This window comes from Poeciliopsis prolifica, unplaced genomic scaffold (assembly GCF_027474105.1).
Source record: "Poeciliopsis prolifica strain line A6 unplaced genomic scaffold, Auburn_PproV2 SCAFFOLD009, whole genome shotgun sequence".
Classification (NCBI taxonomy): Eukaryota; Metazoa; Chordata; class Actinopteri; order Cyprinodontiformes; family Poeciliidae; genus Poeciliopsis; species Poeciliopsis prolifica.
Window position 1 is genome coordinate 4,422,441 of NW_026562384.1, and position 27,435 is coordinate 4,449,875.

At 40.6% G+C, this 27,435-nt stretch overlaps 4 protein-coding genes across 5 annotated transcripts; 1 reads left to right on the forward strand and 3 right to left on the reverse strand.

Annotated features, from left to right (window-relative positions):
- Window positions 1-174: 174 nt before the first annotated feature.
- On the reverse strand, window positions 175-4,922 carry xiap (X-linked inhibitor of apoptosis). Its single transcript, XM_055034718.1, has 7 exons — window positions 4,765-4,922; window positions 3,493-3,775; window positions 2,846-3,398; window positions 2,649-2,748; window positions 2,457-2,535; window positions 1,365-1,404; window positions 175-1,068 (listed from the first exon to the last, which is right to left on the reverse strand). The coding sequence occupies exons 2-7, from the start codon at window positions 3,721-3,723 to the stop codon at window positions 875-877; spliced, it is 1,197 nt and encodes a 398-aa protein (XP_054890693.1). The 5' UTR covers window positions 3,724-3,775; window positions 4,765-4,922; the 3' UTR covers window positions 175-874.
- Window positions 4,923-7,101: 2,179 nt separating this feature from the next.
- On the reverse strand, window positions 7,102-11,397 carry psmd10 (proteasome 26S subunit, non-ATPase 10). The gene is made up of 5 exons (XM_055034721.1): window positions 11,211-11,397; window positions 11,029-11,127; window positions 10,787-10,933; window positions 7,767-7,933; window positions 7,102-7,608 (listed from the first exon to the last, which is right to left on the reverse strand). Exons 1-5 carry the CDS (start codon window positions 11,322-11,324, stop codon window positions 7,455-7,457), a joined length of 681 nt encoding a protein of 226 aa, XP_054890696.1. The 5' UTR covers window positions 11,325-11,397; the 3' UTR covers window positions 7,102-7,454.
- Window positions 11,398-11,923: 526 nt separating this feature from the next.
- nxt2 (nuclear transport factor 2-like export factor 2) lies at window positions 11,924-14,245 on the forward strand. The gene is made up of 4 exons (XM_055033925.1): window positions 11,924-12,083; window positions 12,260-12,346; window positions 13,403-13,547; window positions 13,641-14,245. Exons 1-4 carry the CDS (start codon window positions 12,069-12,071, stop codon window positions 13,823-13,825), a joined length of 432 nt encoding a protein of 143 aa, XP_054889900.1. The 5' UTR covers window positions 11,924-12,068; the 3' UTR covers window positions 13,826-14,245.
- A 1,725-nt stretch (window positions 14,246-15,970) lies between these two features.
- On the reverse strand, window positions 15,971-27,163 carry acsl4a (acyl-CoA synthetase long chain family member 4a). 2 transcript variants are annotated; one of them, XM_055034284.1, is made up of 15 exons: window positions 25,147-27,163; window positions 24,151-24,670; window positions 23,896-24,073; window positions 23,690-23,799; window positions 22,181-22,319; window positions 21,954-22,104; window positions 21,516-21,639; window positions 21,302-21,373; window positions 21,060-21,199; window positions 20,771-20,943; window positions 19,844-19,918; window positions 19,552-19,740; window positions 19,273-19,387; window positions 17,895-18,052; window positions 15,971-17,473 (listed from the first exon to the last, which is right to left on the reverse strand). In XM_055034284.1, the coding sequence occupies exons 2-15, from the start codon at window positions 24,505-24,507 to the stop codon at window positions 17,316-17,318; spliced, it is 2,139 nt and encodes a 712-aa protein (XP_054890259.1). In that variant the 5' UTR covers window positions 24,508-24,670; window positions 25,147-27,163; the 3' UTR covers window positions 15,971-17,315. The 2 variants fall into 2 exon arrangements, with proteins under 2 accessions (XP_054890259.1, XP_054890258.1); XM_055034283.1 differs by having other exon boundaries at window positions 24,151-27,163.
- Window positions 27,164-27,435: the final 272 nt, after the last annotated feature.

The window sequence follows — 27,435 nt, forward strand, 5'->3', positions numbered from 1 at the left end:
ATTTCAAATCTTGTCTTCAAATCAACATATAAATTAGGAATATACTATACTGTTTGGAATAGTTGTCAAATCTCCTGCCTAATGGGTGAAAGTTGGTGTGGAGTTGTTTGAAACTGCAGTCACAGTAAAAAAGTCAACATTGAAGCTATAAACAAAACACAAATGCACCTCAAGTCAAATTATTCAAGATTTATTTAGTTAATTTACAGAAAAGATGCAAAATAGACATCTTCCAACATAAAGACATTATGATAAAATCCCATCTCAGCCTGTGTATTAGCTTATGCGATGTGAGAGAAATAACAGTGAATGAAACCTCTCAGCCACTTAACTTAGGATAAAGCAAAATTAGAGTCATCACACAAAACTAGAGAAAGGAAGAAAACCATGTTTGCCCAAAAAGTCTATTTACATGCATGTTACACCAATTAAAACAAAGACACAATAACAATATGCTATACATACAATATACAGCTATTGTGAAAATATTGGTTCCTTAAAATATATATTTATAATTAAAATGCATTTACAACAGTAAGCATATTACAGGGTATCTAATATACATGAATTATCAAACTAGTACATTAATTTATTATACATACACACACACTTTTTTAGGCCAACATGGTGCTGAAGCATAGTTTCCTTGTGAGTGGAAAAAAAAAAATAAATGCAAACACATGTCAGTAGTGAAACAGTCAGTAAAAAAGAAATAAAGTAATAACCACCTCTTAATCTGTTGTGTATATGCTGCTAATCTTTGTGAAAACCTAGAAATTCCCTCCGAGAATAACTTAACTACCACACCTGCTTTAAATTATTACATTTCGAACATAAAGCAGCATCCATGATAGACAGCAGCTTCTATTTTCCCTTAAGCGACATAGGTTTTGATTTTTTGTGTGATGGCTCCGCAGCAGATCGGACACTTGACGAGCGACACCGAGCACTGCTTGCAACTGACCAGATGACCGCACGGGATGAAGACGATGCAAATATCTCTGTCCATGCAGATTTTGCACTGTTTTTCTCTCTGCAGCTTCATGAGTTTCTCCATCGGGTCCTCATCTAAAAGAAACGGGTGGAAGAAATTAGACGATGGCCAATTACTTGTGTGAAATTCTACTACAGATCAGTACATTGTGTGTTGTACAAAAAGAGAAATCCACAGAATTGTAAGCAATAGCACAGGGTTCCAAAAAGTAATTATAATAATAAAAAATAGTATGGTAATTTTAGAATATTTTCTGACAGTTATTAATGAAGAACCCAATTAATTTCAATGGATGGTGCCAATCTTTTTTTTTTAGGTTTTCAGTTCATTTTCAGGCTTTCTATTTAAATCACACTATATAAACAATTACCTTTTTCATTGGCTGAAAATCCATTCTCATGACTTGTAGCCTAGAAGAAGAAACAGGGAGTCATTTCCAGCACATGACTAAATTGATGCAGAGAAACAACAATAGTGCTGATAACAGTAAAAAGCACATTCACATACATAAAGAGGTGCAAAAGATCAGCAATTTATTTTGTTACCAAAAGAACACAGTAGATAGTATCAATGCTACGCTAGATAGTATCAATGCAGCATGATGTTCAGGAATGCGTTAAAATAGCTGAAAGTTATGAGTGATAACACATTCCAAATAATTCATACTGGGATCTAACCAATGACATTAGATACTCAAAAGAAAATGTACAAGATTTACTGAAACCCAACGACAGCAATAAAAGTTACATTTAAAACCAACATCACAGTATTGTTAATATTTTCCAATCCAAAATTTCATTCTTTGCCCAAATCAAATTTCAAGGTCTTGTCACATCTAGGAAAATATTAACTATTAACTCCTTGGCTTTTGCTATCTCTATATTTTACAAATCCTACACTAGCACAGTGCTTGTTAGCATCCACTGGACAATGTGGTAGGATTATTTTACGTAATTTAATGGTGTTAAGATCAAATTTGAGCACCTTTAATGAGAAATCGAGGCCCGAGTTAGCCTAATCTCTAAAGCACAAATGTAATAGCTTTGTTTTCACATTTGTTTTGCAAATAAATAAAAATAGAAATCTGCTTTGTATTAAGAACCAGGATTTTAAAGTCCAGCTTAAAATCCTGAACAAAGAAAACCTGGACAATAGAATTTAGTTAATGGTTAATTTATGAATTTTGACAGTTACTTAAAAACCTAAGTTGTGATGTGACAAATTGAAACTGAACACAATTTATAGATGTATTAAGATGTCAAGCTTTATTCCTTAGAAATTCAAACTGTTTTTTTTGACACCGTCATACAACATAAGGTCTGGAAGCTCAAACATTTGTCACTGAGGGCTTTTTTCCTCATAAATTTGTCCAAACATGTAAAGTAATAAAATATCAAGCCAACATGATTATCATGTTGTATCAGATAAACATAGAATGGAAAAAGACTAAATAAATACTCACAGCACTACTTTGTTCATGTTTTTTTAGTTGAATGTTGTTGACAAATGCAACTCCCTTTTCTTCCAGCAGGAAGCTGCAGCTAATCAAAAGAAAAACCCACATACATTTAAGCTTTAAAAGAAATACAGCAACAAGAATATCACTGTGGGTGGACTATAGTAATACAGCCAGAAATAAAAAGTTAGCATTTACCCAGGGTACTCCTTAGCATGTTCTACCCAGGGGTCTTCATCGGGCTGCCAGCCTCTTAGGCCTCCACCACAGCAGAAACATAACACCTTGTCTTCTTCCCCTAAAGAAAAAAAAAAGAGACAATGCCAACATTTGTATGTCAATGCCACAATAGCATTAAACACTTTCTCTGTTCTCATTTCATATCTGTGCTCTACCTGTACTGTAGAAACCAGCTCTCGCGAGCCTCTCGTGGTCGACGGGATGCCGAACATGAGCGAAGCTACTGAGCCTCCCATTGAAAGTCTCCATATTTTTCCCCTGGTTCACGATTGCATCTTCCAAAATCGGCTCATCTGCGTTGTCCAGCAGCGGGACGTTCCCCACGTCGTGGCCGAGGATGAAAAAGCAGTTGGGATAGTGCTTGGCGTGTTCTTCCCAAGGGCGGTCTCCGTTTTCCCAGCTGTTCAGCTTGTTGCCGCAGCAGAAACACTCCACCCGGTCGTCCTGTCCCAAGTAGTAGAAGCCGGCTTGAGCCAGGTCACTGGGTCTTACGGGCGAATTGGAGGGCCAAGAAGAAAAGGTGTCAAGGCGGGCCTGTTCACTCTTCATGTGAGGTATCCGTGGGTAGAGGGTCTCGTCAACCACTTCACCAGTGGACAGTCGGTACTGCATATCTTCTACAACTTCGTCGTAGATGACAGGGGATATATAATTCGGCTTCATGGTGTTTGGGTGGCAGCACTCGAGGAACCGGCATGATGGAGAAACCTGCACAAGCAAGAAACATACAGTTACAACATCAAAAATGTTGTTACAAAAAAGAAAACAAGTTGTTCTTACATTAACCAATAAATATATTTACCTCCTTATGCCTTTGCAAAGGCGTGTCTCCACTATGCCAGTCCTCCACCGTTTGATTGCAGCTGAAACACTGGACTCGGTCTGCATTGCCAGTGAAGTAAAAGCCCGCCCTCGCCAGCCGTGTAGGCGGGACCTGCAGAGCCAGGGTGGATCCCCGGAAAGACTGGAAGCGATTGTCGAACTTTGAGAAGTCAATGCAGCAGTCTGACTCCAAATTGCCTTGCTCAGACATAATTGGGCGAGGAAATCGCTGGGTGGGTAAAAGTTGGAGAGAGGCAGGATATCTGAGGAGGGAAAACAGAAAGTGTTGGGTAATATGTAGGCTTGGAAATGGGCCCTTTAAGAGAGGCAGCCGGAGCGTTCATCACATGCAGACGCTGAATAGACCATGTGTGGGATGGGCATTTCAAAGGGAGTAACCCGGCACTCCATTACAAGGCAGCAATAATAACTTTTCTCAAAGGACGACACAGAGCACCGAGGGAAGCCTTGAACACTTTTCCTTTCCAGGAATACAGATGCAAATAGATGAGCACACAACCTATTTTATGGACGGAATGGCACACCGTGTTCTTGACACTCAGGAAGTTGGCAAGCATGTCAGGAATTCATGGCAACAATTTAATTGCGTAATCAGGGTGGCTTTAACTGCAACCTCCCTGTTGTCACGCCGGTGTGAATATGCCTCTGAATCAGGATGTGCAGCTCGCACCTATTAATTATACACAAGCATTGATCGGTTTGGGGATGGGGTGAAGCTGCTGTAAAAGGCGGTGTGTTTACATTATGGACTGTGATCTTTGCTCTGCATACGTGTCAAAATTCCTCCCAAGAGAGCTGTGATCGGAGCAGGAAGCTCTTAAATTCTCATGCCACCCCCTCACCAAAACTGAAAGTGAAAACTTGTAAAAAGTACTTTCCCAGCATGTGCCAGTAAACGCACGCCCGCATTTTTGAACGGACATTAGCCTTAAAACTGTTTTAATTTGAAAGCCGGAGACGAAAGCAAACTTGATTACTCAATCCCGGTCCACGGGACACATTACACACACTCTGAATAATGGGAATCAAAGCAGAGTATCCTCTTAAAACCATTCGCAGCAACGCGTTCAGCTGAAGTTCTCAGTTCGGACTTTAACCTTGGCTCCTGTTTCTTGCGGTGTCCTTTAAACCGCGGAGTAGCAACAGCGGCTATGTTTGCTAGTTAGGTTAGCATGATGCTACTTTGTACAAATACGCAGTTCCGCATAGCTTAGAAAAACTCAACATCTACCTTCTTCGCGTCTTTTGGACGGGTCCGTCGTTTCTTACTTCTTTCGGTCTTAATGATATCCCCACCCACGGCGAAGTACAATGACTGCTGGAGCCCGTTTATTTTATAACCCCTCTGGACGCGAGGAAACAACCCGGGCAGTTCCTCCTTCTCAGAGCGTGATGACGTCACGAGAAAGGCCTGCGTGGAATTTTTAAGCTTTCATTCACATATTTATCTTGCCTGACGCCTGAAACTCACTTGTGTCAAGTTGAGAGTCTAAAATTCATTGTTTTCGTTTAATAAGAAACCAATCTGCAGGGTCCATCATGCAAATAACAAATTCCTTAATTTTTTTTATTGGTTTAATCCAATAAAAAGATCATGTCCATTCCAGTGGACGAGGGCTCTGCAGGAGTTAAGGGACCACATTTACAATGGAGGACCACACTCAAAAGATGAGAAAAATGTTTGACATTAAGTTTGAATATAATTCAAAATAAAATAAAAAAATAAAACTATTTAAGAAATTCAAACAGTAAAACGCTTTATGTTGATTCACTATAAAGTGACATATTTAAAATAGTGATGCACCGATGACAATTTGAGCTGATAGATTACCAATATTGATATTACAGCTGTGACTGATAATCAAGATTTACCGATGTTGTTTATATATTTCACTACGCTTTTGAAACCTTGAAAAAATTACACCACTGACTTTACCACAGTGTCTGCTTCAGTTAACTGCATTTACTTGTATTTTCAAATGTGATATTTATGAAATGTTTCAGAGTACATCTTTACTGAAATTGATCAAATGAACAGTTCAAAAAATGTTGACAGTTTTTAGGGTGTTTAAACATCAGTTGGAATTTATTGTGACAACAATCAATCTAAATCTTATTGTGACAAAAATGATAACGATAAATGACATGCTAAAATGTTCACCTTTACTATCCTACCCCTCCAGCCACAAGTTGGAAGTAGATATTGGTTGATAATATTGGCCCAATGTTATTAATTGGACCAATACCAATATGGTAAAAAAGAAATTCAATGCAGAGTTGCATCATTGCAGATTGCTGTAAAGTGAGTCTGTGAAATATTTAGACAAAACATAAAAAAAAATTGTTTAGGTCTGACAAAACTTGTTTCAAAATGTGAAATATGGGTTGTCGTCATGGAATATGACAACTAGAGAAAAATACCATTTTACACTAATGTATATTTCAGGCCCCTAGCAGACTGAGTTTATTTAAATTTGACCAGAAATGCAACTTAACTACACACAGACTTAGTCCTTTTATTAAAAAGCTGTACTTTTTCCTCTCTTTTCATATAACAGTTGTAGATGTGTCCGTGCGCGTGAAGGACGATTCTTGACATCTGTGTGAAACTAACACCTGCTGTATGAATTTCACTGATATGACTTCATGAGCTTCCTCAGAACAAATAGTTTCAGTTACAGGGAACATTCATAACATACTTACAATTTTTTTGTTCATGCCGAAATAGGCTCAGTCCAAAACTGTTCATGTAGAAACAGATTTGGACTGAGGCCAGGAGGTTGAAATTGATGAGGCAATTTTGTTACCGGCTAAAAGTCATTCATGGCCATTTCCCACCACCGCCTGTTTGGCGTGTCTTGACTCTATTATGCACTACGTGGTTATAAGGGTCTTCCACTTATCGCGATAACTGATGTCTGACAAAACTTCCTAGGTATTACTAGTAAAACAGCTATTCTGACTCCCACTGTTCAAATCACAATACGTCCATTGTCTACCGAAACAGCTCTTCAGGGACAGCCTTGATTAAAAATGTTTAAGTATCAGGTTGTATTAAAACAAAAGTACAAAATAAAGAAATGCAAGCTTTTTTATTCTGTTGTTAAAACAATGCATTGGTTGATGCAGTGATTACTGTATGGTCTTACTTGCAACATCTTTGGCATTTTGATTCTATATGCATTTTCATATGCAAAAATGACACCTACAAAGATGGCCGTCAGCTACAAAGTTATCGTCACATATGAACTATATTTTAGTTGAGTGGAATTTCAGTGGAATGCATTGGATTCATTGAAATTCAATTTGGACCCAACTGGATTTCATAGCTGTTTGTTGTACATTCTAACTTACTGATGTTTCAGGTCAAGCTTGACTTCAGAAGCTGTACTGTCAGTCACCAGGAGTTAAATTTAGCACTTTGCGTAACAAGAAACTTAAGACAATATACTTTAGAAATTGGTCCTTGAAGATATAAAAAAAAAAGAATGGCACAGAGCACAAAGCCATTTGTGACTCCATTACAAAATAGAGTAATAAAAAGTGAGGAATAAAACAGCCTCAACAATCACAAAGTCACTTTTTTTTTATTTAAGTACAACAAATTTATTCCAACCAGATTTCATTGCCACTTCATGTTTCGTTTTCGCCATTTCTGCACTTCAACTTTCACAGAAAACGCGCTGTGCTGCTGCAAAAACTGTGCTTAGACACGTCGGTCTGAAAGCCCCAACAGGAGGTACTGATCAGCCTCAAAAAACAGTCCAACCCCTTTTCATCACCAGTGCCTCTTTCACATGTCACCGACCACACCAAATAACAATGGGCCTGCTCAAGAAGGACTGAGTGAGATGATGGTTTTCATCGGGATGCGACGGTAGCGGTTTGAACCAAACCACGACCAGCGAGTCGGTGAAAGCATCACCCCTCCACGATCCGGCGGAGTATGTTCCCCAAACCACCCTTGGCTATCTGGAGGGGGGTCTTCTCCTCCTTGTTCTCAATATAAATGCTGGCACCGTGTTCTACCAGCAACTTGGCTGCTTCCACACGCTCTTCATCACACGCAAGATGGCTGTAAGAGAGAAGATACATAAATTGGTGCCTTTATGTTTTTATAAAAGTCAGGTTAAAACTTCAACTGATGACATATTGGTCTGGTTACGACTTTCATTCTACATATTTAAATCCACGCTGGCTGAGACATTTTTGGACACGTGTTTGCCCACGTACAGCGCCGTGTTGCCCTGCGAGTCCTGGATGTTCGTTGAGGCACTCTGCTTGAGAAGCAGCTGGATGAGACGGTGGTTGCCCTTGGCCGCCGCTCTGTGCAGGGGAGTGGAGGCCAACTTGTCTGTGGCATTGGGGTCCGCTCCATTTTCCAGCAGCATTAAGGCGATCTGCAAACAGGGGACAGAATTGTCTCGCATGCCAGTCGCCCGTAACCCCGTTTTAAACTTTGCTTCCTGTCAAATGAGAAAAGCCCGTTTCCTCATCCAAAGTCTCGCCGCCCCCAAGGGCCTCTTTCGATCGCCACTTGCTAGGGGAAATTTAAACCAAACGCGTAGGATGTGAGAGCAAAACTAGAGGGTGGCTTGGCCGAGACCACTGGGAAACTGTAAGAGAAGTTTTCCACTGGTAGTAATGGACAAAAAAAAAAAAAAAAAAAAAAGTACCTTACGTAATGTGACTAATTTATTCAACTTACTTTAGATTTTTTTTCTTTCTTTAAGCCGTCGGACTGTCTTTGGAACTGGAAGGAAAACTTTACAATGTTTTGCTACAAAAATAACTCCAGGTCTTTTCGGGTGAACATCAATTTTCAAGTTCTGCAGATTTCTCACTGGATTTAGGTCTGGACTTTGACTAGGTCATTTTAACACAAACAAGTTTTGATCTGAATTTAAAACTATTTTAGTGCATTTATCTGCATGTTTGGAGTAATCCTCCAAGTCCTTCTTCAGCAAGAGACTATTTCCCAACCCTTCTCTAAAACCACCCTATATTTAGCTCTGCCTACCACATCATGATGCTGCCACCCCTGACTCACTGCGGCACTGTGTCCTCAGTGCCGAGACCAATGGGAAAGTGTTGGGAGTGTTGGTTTATTTTTGTCTCATCTGATCGAATCACTTCCTTCCACAGCGACTGCTGGTTCCTCTAAATCCCAGCAGGATTTCTTTTGGTTTGGCACACACTAAAGGCCAGATTCTTTTGAAACGAACAACTAACATGGCTGTTGACCTCAGCAACTCTTCCGGTTACCACAAGCGGTCTGTTCGTCTCCTGGCTTGTCATTTTGAGAGGGTGGCAATGTATTGATATGTTCTCGCTGGGCGAAGGAGAGCGGACCTTATCGACATCATCTCTCTCTACAGTGTGCATTTGTGGCATTTGTTTGACCCAACACGATGCCATTTCAACTAGATTTTCTGTTGTTTTTTTTTATTATTTACAGATTGTTTCTCTACACACTCATCGGTTTCTTTCATGAGGAAGGACAGGAGAGCTAAAATATTTAAGCTGATTCAAAACAAACAAAAGTGAATATATTTCAAATGTCTTTGCGTCTCTATTGTTCAATTTGGAACTGATTTTTACAATCGTTTCCATCACATTCAAGACTTTCAGATGGCACAGTAACCTGGTGGATCTGTAATCTGCAGGAAACTGCGAGAGTTTTAAATTGTGTGCATTTCTCTTGTGATTCTTTAAATTGCACTTAAGGGTAAAGGTTACTTGTTGTCTTTGTGCCTGCATTAAAAATTCTCACGGAGTTCACATCACAAAGGTGAGGCTGGACTACCTGCATTCTTAACCCAAGCATAATAAAAGCTGCATTGTTCACTTCATACACTGCAGTGGATACTGTTTCACACCTTACAATTCAAAGAATCTGTACTCAAATCTAAAACATTTAATCTGTCTGCATCTCCTCTTTCAAGAGCTGCCAATTGTAGCTGAATGATTACAACATGATGAAACTTACAGTCTCATTGTGTTTCTGTGTATAATAGCTCTGACAGCATCGTTTTTTTTTTCTTTTTACAAAGCAAGTCAGCAAAACAAAATATCCATTATTAGTGTTTATAATATGCAAAAAGAGGTAAATAGATGTTTTTCTCCTTCTTTCTTTCAAGTGTTGACTTTTGAGAACTTCACCACAGTGACACTTTAACAATATTTGGATGATATGATTTACAACATTTAATTTCCCCTTTGGGACGAATAAAGTATTTGAATTACATTGAATTTCCCTCACATCCTGGTTTATGGTTGTGGTTAATCAGAAGAACTGGTGCAGGGAGACCTATATCAGAGATAGCTGTAAATTCACCTCAGCAGTAAAGTGATTAATACGATTATTCTTGACCCCTGACAGGTCAGCCCAGAGGTGATTTACTTCTGGGACTTAACCCAGCCCAGAAGTACCTGGGCTGGGTGACATTTTAATACACAAATAGAATGCCTTTTAAGTCACTCCTGAAGAAAATAATATTTTTTTTACTCAAAACAAGACAAAAAAAAGTAAACGGCATAAGGCTGTTTTAATGCCGCCATTGCTGCATTTTTATCCCGCAAAAAATCTCTACACCACAATAGAGTAGCTATAATTTAGGTAATGTAAAAAGATTTTACTCTAACAATCAATTTCTCTTTATACTTCAAGAATGTATTTCTTTCCCATTAACTTTTTCCCCACCAACTCACTTTAATAAGCCTGTTTTGTTAAATTTAAAACTAGAACCTGGCAGTGGCAGTATTCTGTTATGGGAACACCATCATCAGGAAAAGTTGATAAGGAGATGGAAGAATTTTGGAAGAAAACCTTTCGGGCGTGTGCAAAAGACTGGTGGAAGTTCAACTTCAAGCTGAGCTACCATAAATGGACAGCCAGAGGTACAATGCAATGATTTAGAGTAAAGCTTTTTCCATGTCTTGAGTCCAGACATAAGCCCAATTAAGAATCTGTGGCAAAACTTCAGAAAAAAAAAGCACAAATAAACATACTGGTAGAGGCTGTAAATGTAGCATTTAGCTCAAATGCATGCCACACTTTTTGGATTTTTATTGAGAACCACTTCAGTTGTCACTTTGCTTTATGTTGATCGGTCACACCCAACAAAATACAATCAAGGCTGCAGCTGACTAAATGTGACAAGATGAAGAATGCAAAGGGATAAAATTACACTCCCATACACAAGTATGGAGTCTTTCGCATTTAATTTTTTTTTTTTTTTTTGCAACTGTACCTCGTATCTGTCTTTGGAGGCGGCATAATGCAGAGGGGTGCATCCATTTTGATTAACTGAATTCAGCTGGGCTCCTCTGCCTATCAGAGATCTCACTATGTCCTCTCTTCCTGCGGATGCAGCGATGTGCAGAGGACTCCACAGGGCCTGGGGGAGTGGATCACACATCACGCTGAAATAACAGCCCTTTACGTCAACACGTCACGAGGGAGGAACGCGTCACAATTCAAAGCTGAGCTCACGTCATCCTGCAGGTTGACCTCGACTCCCAGGCCGAGTAGAAACTCCACGATGTTGGTGTGTCCGGCAGAACAAGCCCAGTGGAGAGCGGTCCTGCCGTCCTGAAACCACACACAGCCGACATTAGCTCCCCTCCCTCACCGGTCACAGAGGATGCAGAGTGCACAAAGGCGGGGACGCTGACCTGGTCCGTTTTGCTGACGAGCGTTTTGTCGGACAGCATGGCCTGTTTCAATCTGTCGAGCTGCCCGCCGAAGGCTAAGTTGCAGACCTCCACGTTTGACACGGAGCTCTCCATCGCTCGGTGACGGTGGGCCCGCAGTTGTAGCGTTTGAAAGCTGGAGGATGACTCAGGAAATCGTGAGCTTCACGTCCGACGTGCGTGCACGTCGGTCTCTTCAAAATAAAAGTCCGCCACTGCTCCAGCCTGACGAGACGCTGATCTTCAATACATTTGATTTTGATAGACGTAGAATGCATCAATTGTGCGTCTATAAATTAATCATTTATTAGTCATTATTATGAATTATTCCTCACAAAACATATTTATTCATAGAAACATTAATAATTGGGGGAGGGGGTGTTTAAGGAGTGGCCAGACGGCAGCCACTGATAATTGAACTGCGACGTCAAAAACCAAGATTATAAAAATATATACTAAAGTATATTCTTATAAAGAAAATTCACAACTAGATAATCGTAATTGATCAAAATTAAAAAATAAATTAAGAGAATAATTAAATAAAATATCACTCCTCAAAGAGTTTTTAAAAAAAAAAATAATTGTCAGATGTTTTAAAAGACAATTTACCGGCATCCTCAAAGCATCCACACTAGGTGGCGCTGTTGGGTTTGGCTAAAACGACAACGCGCACATCTTATTTTGGTAGTCACGAAACTTGCAAGGCGGAAGTAAAACATGCAAGATGGACGCGCTCTTAGCCGAATAAATTAGAGGAGGGGGGAAGATCAAATACAATTAACACGTACAAACTCTTACCGTCTCCTCTTGTTATTTGTTTCGTTTCATTTATGAGCAGACATGGCGAGCACTCTGGTAGGTTTATCAAGTTTATTTTCATTTCAAAACCGCTAACTAGCTAGCTGTTTTTCTGTGCGCGTGCTCCTCGTTTTTTTGGGGGGGGGGACAAATCTAATAACCAGTTAAATTCCTCGTGCTTTCTCACTTCTTAATGTATCTGCTTCGCCTTAAATCTCTCTGTCTGCCTGCAGGATTTCCGGACCCACGCCGACCAGTCCTGCAGATACGCCGAGGAGTTTGTTAACATTTACTACGACTGCGTGGACAAGAAAAGGAGGGTGGGCACTTTGTTCCCAGAGTGAAAAATTCAAGCGTGTCCCCTCGAGTTGTAGTGTACCCTGCATGCCCACGTGTGGGTCTGTTTCAGGCGGAAGAACCGCAGTCTGGAGACGTGTTTGTATATATTGGTAAAGATGTGCTGTTGCTTGGTTCCCTCAGCAGGGAGCAGTGGCATCCAGGACTCATCTTTGTTTCAGATCTGTTAGCAGACTAAATCTTTGTGCAAAAAGAAACAAACAAACAATCGAAATAAGTTCATCTTTTCTTGCTGCATTATTATATTCACACAAAAAAATGATTAAATGTCCTTCTATATAAGCTCTCCATACTTTAACTCCTTTTCCACTTCAGGAGAGCACTACAAGTTCACAGCAGGACAGATTGACTTGTCCACTTTTTTGTTTTTAAATCCATGATGAACTATTTCTGTATTTATATTTGTCATGTTTTGAATCATTTTAAATTTTTCAACAGAATGCAACAGATTTTTAGTGGAAATCTCAAATTTCAAAGAGTTGATGGTGGTACACCCTCTATTAAAGTGACTCGCACCCTTTTTATAGTCCCGTTTGAATAGGCAAACAACTCACATTTACATTTATTATGGTAGGGCAGGCCTTTTGTTTGCTTTTTTCAGGCATGAGAAAGGTAGCGTCTGATAAATATGACTCATCGAGCCTAGTTGCAAAAAAGATCATCAGATTTATACCTGTGAGGAAACAGGAAGTTATAAATTGCTAGTTAGATGCTCATAAAAATCGTAAAAATTCAAATGTGACAATCACATTAACTGTGTGACTGCTCAATTAGTTTAAAAAATCTTTTTACAGTTAAAAAATGTGCTAATTTATTGGATGTGGAATATAAAAGTCACATAAAAAATGGAATACAATTTAATAGTAACACAGAAAACCACTACTTCAGTTCATTTTTAGCGTTATTATCTGGAGATTACCAACACTTTCAGACCCAGTCCAGCAGAGGAGAGGAATTTCTGTTTTAAGGCGGTGCGGGTCACTCGTGGCCGCTGTTAATCACCGACTTGTGTGTTCCAGAACCTGACCCGGCTCTACCTGGACAAAGCCACGTTGGTGTGGAACGGCAATGCGGTTTCAGGACAGGACGCTTTGGGCGAGTTCTTCGAGTCGCTGCCATCCAGCGAGTTCCAGGTTCAAACTCTGGACTGCCAGCCGGTTCACGGTGAGTGAAGTTTAAATCACTTTTAGGCAAAAAAAAAAAAAAAAAAGGAATAGTAATAACTCATAACATCCTCGTAACATTGTCTTTTCACAGAGCAAGCAACCCAAGGCCAGACCACGTTGCTGGTAGTGACTGGCGGGATCGTCAAGTTCGAAGGGAACAAACAGCGATTCTTCAACCAGAACTTCCTCCTCACAGCTCAGGCCTCGCCGAACAGCGATCAGCCCGTCTGGAAGATCGCCAGCGACTGTTTCCGATTTCAAGACTGGAACAGCTGAGCCTCGTGTTCCGCGTTTATAAACTCGGGACGCTCGGCGGCAGCTACGTTTTCATGAGGCTTGTTTTTTTTTTTTTTTTTTACTTTCTGTAAAGTAAAACTGTATAAATCGAGTGCCAATAATTTTAATTTTGAGAAGTCACACGCGACAATAAAGAGCCTTGAAATGTTTTAATTTCAAACATTTGAAACTACAAATTACTGCAAAAGTTGAAGATGCTCAGCAGCCTGAATCAGGAGGATTTCTTTGAGTGTGATAATGATGCAGATTTGTTTCCCCGCGGTGATTAGAGTTCAGTCACTCTGTAAATGTGGCTTTCATCAAAAACAATCTGTACTTGGATTTACACTTAGACTATTAATATTGTGTTTAGAAGAAAAGGAAAAAAAGTGGACAAAATAAAGTGGAAGTTTTATATTATTTTTACTGTCCTTAATTCTGCAGCATTGCTGAGTTCAGCGTTTTCTACTTCGCAGATCATTATAACTCCAGCTCACCTCAGCTGCTTTTGTTTTGTGTTTAGGATTGTGTCCTGATCTTTATTTTATTTTTTTTCTCTTTCCAGTGTTCTAAGAAAACTAAATATCAGTTTCCTCTGTAATTGATTACACTGAAAATGCTGTGGAAACAAATCCAGAGTTGTGGAAAACCCACTCCTGCAGCTCTTGTTGTGCTTTGCCAGGAAATACCAGGGGAAAAAAACAAAAACAGATAGTTATTGATAATATTTTGGTTGTTTTTCTACAAAATAAAATATGCTCTTTTTGGGTGTAAACATTGTAACTCGAGTAAAAAGTTAAAATGTAAATTTAGTGTTATGTACTGAAAAGTTACTGAATGCCTGGAGTTATTATTCACAGGAAAGGCTGAGTGATGTTAAAAATGATTTCAGAATTAATTTGAAGTATTTTAGATTGTAGCTGAAGCATCTTAGACAAATCAGAGGAGACGCATCGAGTTTGAGGAATCCACAGCAGGTCCTGAATGTTGTGATCTCAGGTTTTAGCACCAACCTTTCCTCATTTTGTATAGGCTCGGTTTTTGTTGTATTTCAGATTGTTCACAGATAATCGTGTTGAATTTGTAGACAGACATTCAGGCCAACGTGTTGGCTTAAAACTTTACAAAAACCATCAGCGAGCCTTACTTGGGTAAAATCACAACAGGATGAGTTTATCCAACTTAGCAGCAGGATTTGCAACAAAGAAACTGCTGCTAAAAAAGAAATTTTTTTTTAAAAAGTTTCTTCTATATAGCAGACTTATCCCTCTGACTTCACCACAGAAGGCTCTCTTCTAAGGCATGTGAGTCAATAACGCATCCTGTTGCGTCAACGTTCACGGCACTGACGCATAATCTGATCCGCGGGAGTGGGCTTATAAACTTTTCCATGAATAACGGGACATCTCCCAAAGGCAACAATCCAGGCTTTATGAGGCAACTGAGTATTTTCCACCATGAGGCAAAAAGGTCTAAAACACGCTCCAAGATCAGAGCTTTCAAATTTGGTCACCGTTTTAGGAAACGTCCTGAGTAATAATAACAACTTCTCCTGGAAGTCAGGGTCAGTTCTCAAAAACTGAAACGGAAGCAAGGGAATTACTGGAAACCCACAAGCACTAGGAAAAGATTTGTGCCACCGGTGGCACAGGAATTTGCACAAAAAAGAAAAAAAAAAAAAAAAAAACTGCTCTACAGACATGTACAAAAGAAATCTACCAAAATGAAACTGAATCCCTTCCAAACCATCTGATACTAACTGGACTGCCTGTTTGCTCCTGCTTACTGTTCACCTTATCTGGTCCTCCGGTTTATTTAAACCAAAAGACAGATCAAGTTGCGCTTACTCTTGGAAAAGCGTGCCAGCGGTTTCTCAACACTCAGCTGAAAGTCTCTTCAAAGTCATCAACATTTTTGCCCTTTCACGACCGACGAGAGCGGTGCGTTTCACTGGGAGTTAAACAGGTCAGCTCGACACAAAGCGACGCGTGGCTCTGAGGTGGAAGCAGAACGCGATGTGCTTAATTATTTTTTTCACTTGATTTGGCAGCAATCCACATATTTTCAGTCTCCCCGCCTCAACGCTTTGTATTTCAACATTTAATAAAAAGGGTGGAAGAGTGGAGAAATACCAAAACACAAATATAAAAAAAACCAAAAAGTGTTTATTTCTGAAATGCTGAACAGATACAACGCGGTCATGATTGGAGTGACAAACGCAACCGGAAGTGGTTGCCATCGTCTCAAAGTCCCGACGGCGAAAACCCGTCAATACAACAACAGGTACAATATGTAGAAAAACACTCTGAAGATGATGACGTGTGGACCAAGTGTACACATTGAACTAAGATGCACAGACTATTACAGTGGGGCAGTTGGGACTATATCTTCATGTTGAGCGCATCGGCTCTTAAATAAATCAGGTGCCCGGAAAATTTTTGTCATTTCAATGTTCCTATGGAAGCCCGACCCGCTCATTTGACAATTAATTTCACAATTTTATATATTTACTTTTCTTCCTGAGTGACCTTCTTTACATATTTGAGTCTTTACAAAAAGAAGAAACAGTAGTTGACCAAAAAAAAAAAAAAAAAAAGACAAGCAGACATGATTATTTGCATAAAAAACAAAAGCAAAAAGTGATCATTGTCTGTTTCTCTCTAACTGGGCATAATATTCAATAAATATGTAAACTCAACACGGCAGTAAAGTTTTTTTTTGAAACATTGGTTTGTTTTTTCCATATTTGGCTCTTCCTACAGTTCTACCACAAGTACTGCAGACTGAAGGCACAGTAACGGCAATACTCCAGTTGTACAAAAAGCGCACACCAAGCCTCTTCCGAGGATGACCTTAGTTAATATTTGTATTGGAAGTCACAGCAATTATTTAGAAACATATGGACAACAGTGGTATTTTTTTTTTCAAATCACCTAGTGGTAGATTTAAGCAGATGGCAGTGGAGTGCTGTGAAAGTCTCTGACCCTTTTGATGAAATTAGACCCGCTACTTCAGTGCATCTCTTTAGACCGCCGTAGATCCTACACAAATAAATAAAAAGCAGCACATACGGATCGACAGCAACGACTATGTACAGCTTCAGATTATTCCTTTCCTCTTAAATCCTGTGGTACGCCGGCAGCTTGAAACTGGGAATCAGAATTGAAAACCGAACCAAAGTGTTCAGGGCAGAGCCTTTCAGGCACTTTGGTAAACGACCACCATGGCTGCTTCCGACGTGGAAAACCCCCCCAAACCAAAACAAAAACAAAATCACATAATCTTTAATCTCGTAACGCGTCAGAAAGAGATGGACGGAAATCGTTTATGGAACGTTGCAGCCTACAGTAGCGTACGTTTCTGTCAGATATATTTCCTGAAAACCGAGACGTGAACTCTTCCAGACTCGTTTCCCTTTGTGCATTGTTTTGGCAAAGCTGGCTAATTATTTACAGGAACAAATATCGACTACTGTGGTATTTAAACATGTCTATTTCCTCCCGTACATCCTCTCTATATCGTTGAGATAGTGGTTCTTCAGTTCTTTCCTCTTCAGCTTGAACGCGTCTGTCACCAGACCAGTCTCTGGGGTCCACGGCTCGGGACTCAAATGCACCTTTACCGGAACCTCGAACCGCTGGAGTTTAACTAAAAAAACAAAAATCATGTTTTAGCCACACTCCCAGCCATAAAAACCACATTTTACACAGCTAATTGTAAAGAGTCTATTCTGGTTTGCTGGACTGGGAAGCTATGATGTACGCCATTACACATTTTGAACTCGGCTGCACAGAGAGCAGCTGAAACGCTAGTCATTAAATCTTATGACAATCAAGTCACTAAAGTTAGTAAGGAAGAGAATATATTTTTTGCCTTTTTGTCTGCACATAATGGCATAGAAATGATCAAGGAGTCATATCAAAACAGAAAAAAAATTGTAGTTATAAATGTGGAATCACAAACAACTTGGATTCAGTAAATTTCTATTCTTATAAATTGGATTAGTATCAAGAATCAAAAACATAAATTATTCAATCCAGACTCAGGCATCCTGTCAGCTAACTCTTACTTTTAGCTGCGACCTCGGTGATCTCCCTCAGAACCTCTTTTTCCATTTCAGGATGGTTGCAGATTTCCTCCCACTTCCCCCCGATGCCTCTATGCTTGGCCAGCTCCGTCAACTTTTTCTGGTTCGGAACCACAAAGCTGATCACATAGTTCTGTTCACTGCAGGAACAAACAGCAGGAACAGGGTCAACGTGAAGGAAGGTCAACATTTTATTTTCATACAATAGCCGTCCAATGGCACAAACACTGAAAGATCAAGCCAATGAAAATTATTCGTGGGGAAAGCAAAAAAAATAAATAAATCAAAAAACTCCATTTATTTTTCAAACACGACTCTGCTATAAAAAGTGCTTTACCAAATATTTTCACCGTACACACTGTTTAAAGATGTTTTCATTTGCATTTACTACTGGTTATCTCTGCATCTATATTTGCATATGCAAACGTACGAGGAGTCGAGCGGGATTTCTGAGTGCCGCTCTGGCAGCGGACTGTTCAAAGAGGACTGTTCATGTCTATATATCATGAATGAGGCTCTGTGTGAGTCAGTGTAGATCAACCACACAGAATCTGCTCCGGCAGGTTGTGTCAGTATTGTACGAATTAACCAAAGCTCTACAGTATAAAGTTAATGTCAGCCGAAAACAACAAGCCTTTAACTTAACTATTTGACCACGAGGGCTGGATAATAAATCAATGACTATATATCATGACAGATCACCATTTGGATGCGTTTGGTAGAATATTTCATAATTTCACAGAGCTCCGATCCAGAACCGCATGGCGTTCTGGGGGATGTAGGCAGAGGAAAGATTTTAGCTGCTCAGCCGTCCCTGATCAGCAAAGCAAAGTTGGTGGCATCAACTAACTCGCGTGCTCTTTGGTTACCTAGCAACAACTTGACTAATGCGCAGCATCGGTTTAAGGTTTCTGCTTGAAGAGGAAAAGGTCATGGCGACAGTTTGGCAGTATTTCAGACATTTAAAACTAATCAATAATTATCGATATCAGCTTATGAAATGCTTATATTGTGATGCATTTCTCAGCCACGTCGTCCAGCCCCATTAACAAACTGACTGTTTTTAGATTAAAGTCCCAGTATTTCAATATTGCTGGTTGAATCTTCACCCAGACATAGTTGGACAGTTTCCATGTTCTGCTCCATTATGCGGCTCTTTTCATGTGACCATACAAAGAGCCTGAAGCTTTTTCACGACCGGTTACGCTGGACATCCCGGTTCAGCTCAACCTATTTATTGTAAACACAAAAAGCCTTAAAGGTATAAGACACTGGAAACAAACCAAAAAAAAAAAACTCTTGATAGCAGTTAACCGGTACGTAATGTTTTATATCAGCACACATCAGATCTGTGGCTCACCTGTTGGCGTAAGCGCAGATGTTGTCGATGAGAGCGCAGGTTTTCAGAGCAGATTCCACTTTACCGAGAGACACGTACTCCCCCGCCTGCAGTTTCACCAAATCTTTTTTGCGATCTTCGGAAACAAAAAATAGGTGTGAAAGTCCAGCTTTGCTTTTTACAAATCAATAAGCAGTGTGTGTGTGTGTGTGTGTGTGTGTGTGTGTGTGTGTGTGTGTGTGTGTGCGCGTGTTTTGCAAACAGAACCGTTGAGTGAAGCAGACTGGGCAACATACACACCTACAATCATCAGACAGCCATCTGGGTAAACCTCTCCAATGTCTCCGGTGCAGAACCACCTCTGGCCGTTCTCGTCCGTAAAGAAGTCCTGATCGTTGCCGTCTTGCTTGAAGTAACCCATGGTAACGTTGGGACCGCCAATCAGGATTTCCCCTCTTGGATGTGGCTCGTCTTTGCTGGTGTAGCCCCCTGAGAGGTAAAACAGAGCAGTCAGGTTGCTCATTATCCCCTATTAAAAAATAGTTGCTGTTGTGCCGATTACAGCATGTAGCAGCGTGCTGCAGAGTTCTACCTTCAGCCCAGTCTCTGAGCTTGATCTCGCAGCAAATCAGAGGAGCTCCAACACGGCCGGTGCTGATGTCTGCGACTGCAAAACCAGACGGTCACTGGGTTATTCCTTCGTCTTCTTTTCAAGTCAGTCAGACATAAACTATTTTATCTGTCAATTACTGCAAAAATATGAATCTCAATACAGATGGTAAATGAATTTCAAATAATGGGATTTCTGAAGAGTTACTAGCCGGTCATTCCTGCCCTCCCAACTGTTCCACTATTATATCCCTGCTATCTTCCTGAGATTCCAGGACCCCATTTGGTCACTGAACACTATTGAGATTTCATTCTCAGCAAATTTAGGGGTTCCCTGAAAAATAAGCACCAATTTTCTTAATTTCGGGAAATCGGATAATGCAACATCAGCAGTATTCAGCTTGCATGCGCCACAAATCTGGAAGAAACTTCCAGAAACAGCCAATCAGTTTTCAATGTCAGTGAATGAATGGGACGCAGATTTAATGATGACACTCATTAAATGTCGTGCTTGTTCTCAAATTGGTGACTGACTTTTGTGTTTGCGACATTTTGGTTTTGTGTTTTTATTATGTAAAGCACTTGGAAGTGTCTTGTTGCTGAAATGTTATACAAATGAACTTGACTGATAAAATCCAACTAAATGTCATTATGGTTTGTTGCTGAATACATGAAAAACACTTTTGTATGCCACTTTACATCTTTGCTCATTTTTTTGCTTGTAGTGAATTTTGTTATTGAACATAATCCAAATTTTTCCACAATTAGTTTAGTGCATTTGGATGTAGGCTCCAAAGCCTGACCAGTACTTAATGTTGAAAACATTCCACATTGTGTCCATGTTTTGTTTTTTTGATGACTTCTGGCCAAACATCAGCCTCTGTCCAAAAAGAAACCCCCAACAACATACCTTCTGTGATGGTGCCGGCTCCACAGGTTTCGGTGAGGCCGTAGCCCTGGCCCACCGGACAGCAGAAACACACGTTCATAAACCTCTGAGTGGCCGAGGACAGGGGAGCTCCGCCGGATAACATCATCCTCACTCGCCCGCCCAGCAGTTTCTTCACTTTCCGGAACAGCAACCTGCACAGACGCATCACGGACTGTTTGGATTTGAGGCTAAACAAGCATCACGTCATGTGCCAGGAAAAAAGCGCTCTAATGTGGGGGAGGAAAGAAGCGGCGTTTAGGTTTCTTACTTGTTGCAGAGAGGTGCGTCATGGCCTCTCTTGACCTGCTCCAGCTTGTATTTGTAGCCCAGAGTAAACAGTGTCTTCTGAAAGTAGTTCATTTCCTGCACTTTGCTCATTACATTCTTGTTGATTCGATCCATGATTTCCTGTTTCAGCGGAAAAATGAATGGATTTCATTTTATTGGAAAATGAAAAAGTAAAAAAGAAAAGAAAAAAAAAAGCTGCAAAATAAAGTTGTAGATTCTTACCGGCACCGCTGCCATCAAAGTGGGTTTGAGGACAGAGGAGTCTCCTTTACTTCCTTTCTTTATTCTGGTGGACTAAAGGCAACAGAGGCCAATGAACTGACAAGATCAGCAATAATTTTCTCACTCAAAACGGGCGAGGCTACTCCTATGAACAAACTTTCACATGATTACGAGACAAAACACAGGGCTGCGTCACACTGTGAGCCATTTTTACCTGATCTGACAAAGTCTGGGGGGATGAGTAACCAATCCGGCAGCCGTATGTTACACAAGAGATTTCCGCTGTCATTTCCAGAACATGAGCCAGGGGCAGATATGCGATGTAAGTGTCATCAGGTCTGTCAAAACACACAGGATACATCCAGTCGTTACTGATCATCTTCTCTTCCACTTATTTATCTGAACAATGAGGAACTTTGACTACCAGTTCCCTAGCCGGTGGTTTGAAATGCACGCTGTCACAATAACACAATGTTTGAAATCAACTGAGTGGTGAACAGGGGTCACTGTCAGGCATTCCTCCAGATCTACCACCCTGACACATCAACATATTCGATGTTGACGTTTCAACATCGAATATGTTGAAGAATTTTTATTTCATAATCACTGAAAATGAGTGATGATGATGATGATGATGACTGGTGAAACTTACCCAAGTCCAGGGATGCGTTCACACTGGCCTGTCATCCCCGCGATCAGGTTGCTGTGGACTATCATGACCCCTTTGGGTCTGCCTGTGGAACCGCTGGTGTACATCACCACGGCCAGATCGGAGGGCTGCGGCGTCACTACTTCTCTCGCCGCTGCAGGAGAAATAAAACATTCACTGTCTTTTGCAGGCAGTAATTTAAAAACGACTTAAGTTGAAGAAATGCACACCGTTCTCCGGCAGGACGCCCAGGTCCCGTACCGCCTGCATGCTGTGGATGGAAAGTCCTTCTGGGTAGCCTTCTGTGTTCATCTTCTTCTGGTCCACATAGATGATGTGCTTCAGTTTGGAAATCTGCGGTAGTACTTTCTGTAGAAATATAACAGTCAATGTGAATCATTCAACATAAAGGTTAGTCTATTTTCATTGGCTGATTCATGACACCCGGTGATCTCTGATCAACCTGATTGACTCTCTGTACGCAAACATCCAATTCAGCGTTAACGCCTCAATCAGATGTTCGTCCCACAAACCTCTTTGCAACCTGAGTCGTTTAGTTTACTTTACAATTGGACCCGTTTGGTCAGTCTGTCTCCATCGCCATCCTCACTTGGCACATTTCCAGATCACAAAAAACAAACAACCATGCGTCGGCATTTTTATCCGGGGAAAGTACAGCATGTTACAGGCGTCGGGTGTCCAGCGCTGTTTGGAAAGTTCTGCGCTGCATCGTTCAGCTGTTGTGTTAAATCAACATCCTGCAGCTCTGATCCGGGGTTTCCACTAATTTAAAGTTTAAGACTTGATACTAAACTAGAACATGAATTAGTTATGATAAATTACTTAACTTATATTTCATTCAACTGACCATTTAAGAAAACTGAAATCCAAGTACTCCATTTTAATATCTTTCTGTAGTGTGGAGAAACCTTCATGAAAGTTATCAATAACAGGTTTCAGCCAATTACTGATTTCCCTGTGTTAAAGCCAAGTCTGGTAATATCTGATATGATGATAATGTTTAGATTTTAATAGGCCAGTTTCAGAAACACAATTCTTCTGCAGGTTGATTCAGTTGAGGGCTGATTCTTTGAGGACGCTTCTCTTTCCAACAGTGTTTATTACTTTCCTGCATTATGATTTAACAGCAGTGTGATAACGAGCCTCTTTCGATTAAATACCACAAATAATGGAACAAAATTAACTTCACCTGTGAAATCCCCCGCCCCCACAAAATTTCTGAAATTCTTTGTGTATTTCAGATTTTTTTATGGGCCAAAACTGAGTTAAATAAATGTAAGACTTTCTGAATTTGCAAAACCCGTTTGAGTAAAACGTGACTAAAACAGCTGACGTATTCCAAATGATTTATAAATGGCACTACAATATTCATTTTTGTGATTTCAGAAAGGATTGCAATATTTGTTATCCCTGAATGAATTCACTCAAACCCTTCCTTGTTTTGGAATATGGTTATATAGTTGCTAAATCTCCCATAGAGTGACGTGAACATTATGATATCATGCTTGGAGAAAAACTTTACAATCAAAAACAGTTTAGAGCCTTCATTTAAAGTCACGCCTAATCTAATTTCTGCACATATTAAAATGTCTTCAATTGATTTATGCACAATAAACCACATTATACTCCTGTCTTCTTCTAGGTCTCATGATGGCCTTTAAAAACCACATAATTAGACACACATATTTTCAAGCACGGCTTTAAAAGAATCAACTCACTTTGAGTTTGCTTTCCAGCAGCTCCACGCTGGTGACCAAGTGAGTGACTCCAGTTTCGTTCAGTCCATAGGCAATCGCATCTTCTCCCAGTGTGGCATAGAACGTCACCACTGTAAACACGGCGAGTTAAATACAGCTCGTTTTTTCCCCCCCCTTTTATTTGTATGCATTTTTCAAGACATCAGCTTGCAGTGGGTTTTCCTTACATGGGAAATTGTGCCTGAAGCATGCCTGAGCAGTTATCATCCACTCTGCTCTGGTTTCGCAGAAAATGGCGATGGTATTTTTGGGCTGCTGGTCCAGAGCCGCCAGTCCGTTGCCGAACTCGCTCACTATAGAGTCCAGCTCGTTGTAGGACAGCCACCTGTATTCTCCCAGTATCACCTCCACGGAGAAACAATTGAATGAAGCTTTAGAGACGCCCCCGAACAGGTAAGAGTGGAAAAATTAGACAGTCCTACCTTTTTAAACATTTTCCCGTTGGGCTGGATCTCGTTCTCTTCGCTCAGCACCTCTCTGGTGCCGAGACAATCGGCTGGTCCGAAGCGCTCCACTGCGTGCTTGAACAACTTGTCCAGCGTGTCCTTCCCTGGGAAGTCCTCTGTGGCCAGGGAATCAAAGTGGTCCACAGAGCGGTACGGCCCCTCTGGGGACCCTGTGGTGGAGCGGGCCTTCATTCTCGTAGACTGCGTCCTTTTTTGGCCGGCTCCGGTGATGAAGTACCAGGGCAAGAAGGATATGAGGGAGTACAGCCAGATCAGAAGGTGGACTGGAAAGAGGAGGATTGACTTGAGGGTTGAGTCTGACTGGGCGCCCATGATGCTCTCTGGGTGCGTTTAGAAGGGAAGTGAAAAGCAGACCTTGGTTTATCAACCGCGACTGGACCTTTATCCTGGCACAGGAAAGGACCGCAGACAGATTTTCACAAGGTCTCCCAGGCGCAGAATGAAGGTTTCTGGTCCAATGTCCCCACAGATTCAGCTAAAACCAGAAACACACACATAAAAACACTTCAATATTAAAATAAAATGTAATTTAAATGCTAAAAAATCTGACTTAGTTTGCATCATAAAGTTTGATCTTATTTGTCTTTACCGAGGTAGGCATGGGTAAGTTATTTGTATCATAATTGGTCAATTGCGTTATTTTTACACAAAGTTATTATATTGAGAGATTCTCTCACTGGCCTATATCTAGATTTAGTGAAGAGCAATAATTATTTAATGTTAAACTGTTGATGTATGACGCTTCCGCCGCATCAACCAGTAAAAAAAGGGAAGTTTTCAATTATGGCAGACTTGAGATCCGAAGAAAAAAAAATAGAACTAGAAAAAATAACTGTTTTAAAATCCAAGAAGTGAAAATCTCACAAGTTGCCAACAAATCTAACCAACACAACTGCAAGCAGAAAAGACATTTCTACATTCGCCACAACAACAATCAGTGTCATCACTTACCAGATTCTTCCCTCACTCTGTAAAAATCAGGCAGCAAACCTCTAGCTTTAAGTAAAACCTTCTCAAGTCACAACTGATCCCTCCCTTTCACTCGAAACACCTGGTGTCTTTCATAAACTAAAGAGGCAGGGGGTCATCTGAGAGGTCACAGAGGGATGAAGCAGAGTGGACACGTCGTCCTCACTGGCCCGGCTGGCTGCCGTCCAATAACAGCCGTTGGAGCCATGCTGGAGGGGATAGAGCGTCAGACAACCAATGACGATGCTCTTGAGGCTCACCCCACTCAGTGGTCAGTGGAAGGGCCACTGTAGGTCAAGCTCAGCTCGACAATGACCTCACCGAAGCGGATGTAGAGGAGATGAAAACCAGTGAAAGTGTGATTTAAAAAAACAAAAGAGGCTGAACACACAACCAGGATGAACAAACATAAAAATGTGTGCTGGAGTCTGTTTAAACAAAGGGTTAATTGTAACGTGTAGTATTCATTATTTATGCAGTTGCTAAGGGTGGAGTGACATGTGCGTCCAACTGCTTGGAAACCTTATCTTGAAATTTGCAAATTTCCAAACAGTTACTGCTTCAATGCAATATTTGGTAAGCCACTATATGTTAGGTTCCCTAAAATCATAACCTGCTTTGGAATATTATACGACACCAGTTCTGCACAAACCCTCACTGTTCTTGATGCTCACTATTGAAACCGACTGAAAGAGCTCACAGAGAATGGTGCGAACATCACTGTGGAAAATATGGCTCAGCTATGACTTGCGTCGTTATCGTAACTTGAGGTTTTTTCTGCATTTTAAAAATAACAGTGTCGCCGACACACATTTTGAGACCACATGTTGAAGATTTGAATCAGTTTCCCCTTAAACAGATCCTTTTTTGTGAAAAAATAAAAACTATTTAATAAATGCATCAAAACTAAGACTGTTTTAAAGATTTTTACAGAACCAGAAACGTCTATTTTTAAAATGGCATGGGAAGAAAAGCTGGGGAAGCTGCTTTGCAGAATGTAGCCTCTATATACGTGGTGCATTCATGCCACCACTGATTTCGCACTAGCACAGATAACAGAAAGCACTTTTGGAAGAGGAAGAGAAAACACAATCATAGTTTAAAAATTAGCTTGAAAAAATTACATCAGTTTCAAACTGAAATGACCTAACTGATTTAGCTTTAATGTTAGCATGACAAAAATGACCTCTGATATATTTGTTCTTAAATTGAATAACTTAAAAAAAATTGGATTTGTCTCTTTCTCTGACCCATATTACAGTACGTTTAAATTCGCTTACACTGAAATATACGCAGCATACTTATTTTAATGCTAAAATTAACAGGGGAGAGGGCCAGGTGGGTTTGGGGGACCTACGTAATGATGGGACGTGTTCATTTTTGGAGAATGACGCACCTGTGGAAACCGCATGTTGGTTCGTGTCAGCCTGGCGCCTGATACAGAAATATTCAAATAAGCTCATTTTTTTTGCCCCCACAATAATATCAGAATGTTCTGTTACATCCGTCTCTTCACTGATATAACACCTGTGCGCAATTGCAACATAACAGGAGCGCGTGAACGAGCCCTCGCCATGGTGACAACCAGTTTTAGACGAATATACCCCAGAAAAATAAGACTTTTCAAAATATATTTATATATAGTTGCTGCGTTATTTCCGCCTAAACCTAATCTAGTTTAGAATCCTCATAAAGTTGCCAGCACAATAAGGCGTATTAAAAGAAAAAGCTGCGGAAATTGGTCACATTTTAACGAGGATATTCTTTAGGGACTGACTAAAAACAGGGAAGCAGCAGACAAAACGTTGACCCAAAAAGAAAAAGAAAAGCCGCCTCATGTTACTGGTACCACTGAGCAAGTTTCTCGCCCGCCGAGGACGCGGTGTGAAGCTGTTCGGTGTGGCCCTTCTAAATTACCCCAAACGCGACTCGAAAGAAAGGCGACAACGGGCTCTCGGTTTCGGTTTGAGACGCTCACATCCCGGCGTGTCCGGCACGTTCTTACCTCGCCGGCGGCAGCGCAGCACAAGGAGTCCAGTCGTGTCTGAACCAGAAATGACCGAAAGTTACCTTTTTCCTTTGACGTCTTACGTCATCTGATTCCATATTTCTGAACCAATCAGAGACGGCGGCGGTTTGTGTCTCTTACGTGTGCAGGAAGAAAAATACAACAGGAAGTCTCGGTCAAATGTTGATGTTATTTCACGGCTGAACTTCTTGTCGTCATTATTATTTTTTTGTTAATGTACAAGCGAAACCTTGTTTTAGCAT

Coding starts and splice junctions, on each gene's coding strand:
- xiap (XM_055034718.1), bottom strand. CDS start 3,723: ATGTCTGAGCAAGGCAATTTGGAGTCAGACTGCTGCATTGACTTCTCA. Junction 2,749..2,845: donor AGCTGGTTTCTACAGTACAG/GTAGAGCACAGA, acceptor TTTTTTCTTTAG/GGGAAGAAGACAAGGTGTTA. Junction 2,536..2,648: donor CATGCTAAGGAGTACCCTGG/GTAAATGCTAAC, acceptor TCTTTTGATTAG/CTGCAGCTTCCTGCTGGAAG.
- psmd10 (XM_055034721.1), bottom strand. CDS start 11,324: ATGGAGAGCTCCGTGTCAAACGTGGAGGTCTGCAACTTAGCCTTCGGC. Junction 10,934..11,028: donor AGGTCAACCTGCAGGATGAC/GTGAGCTCAGCT, acceptor CCACTCCCCCAG/GCCCTGTGGAGTCCTCTGCA. Junction 7,609..7,766: donor TCGCAGGGCAACACGGCGCT/GTACGTGGGCAA, acceptor TCTCTCTTACAG/CCATCTTGCGTGTGATGAAG.
- nxt2 (XM_055033925.1), top strand. Junction 12,347..13,402: donor GCGTGGACAAGAAAAGGAGG/GTGGGCACTTTG, acceptor TGTGTGTTCCAG/AACCTGACCCGGCTCTACCT. Junction 13,548..13,640: donor GGACTGCCAGCCGGTTCACG/GTGAGTGAAGTT, acceptor GTCTTTTCACAG/AGCAAGCAACCCAAGGCCAG.
- acsl4a (XM_055034284.1), bottom strand. CDS start 24,507: ATGGGCGCCCAGTCAGACTCAACCCTCAAGTCAATCCTCCTCTTTCCA. Junction 23,800..23,895: donor CTTCAGGCACAATTTCCCAT/GTAAGGAAAACC, acceptor CCGTGTTTACAG/TGGTGACGTTCTATGCCACA. Junction 20,944..21,059: donor GACGCACCTCTCTGCAACAA/GTAAGAAACCTA, acceptor GCGTCTGTGCAG/GTTGCTGTTCCGGAAAGTGA.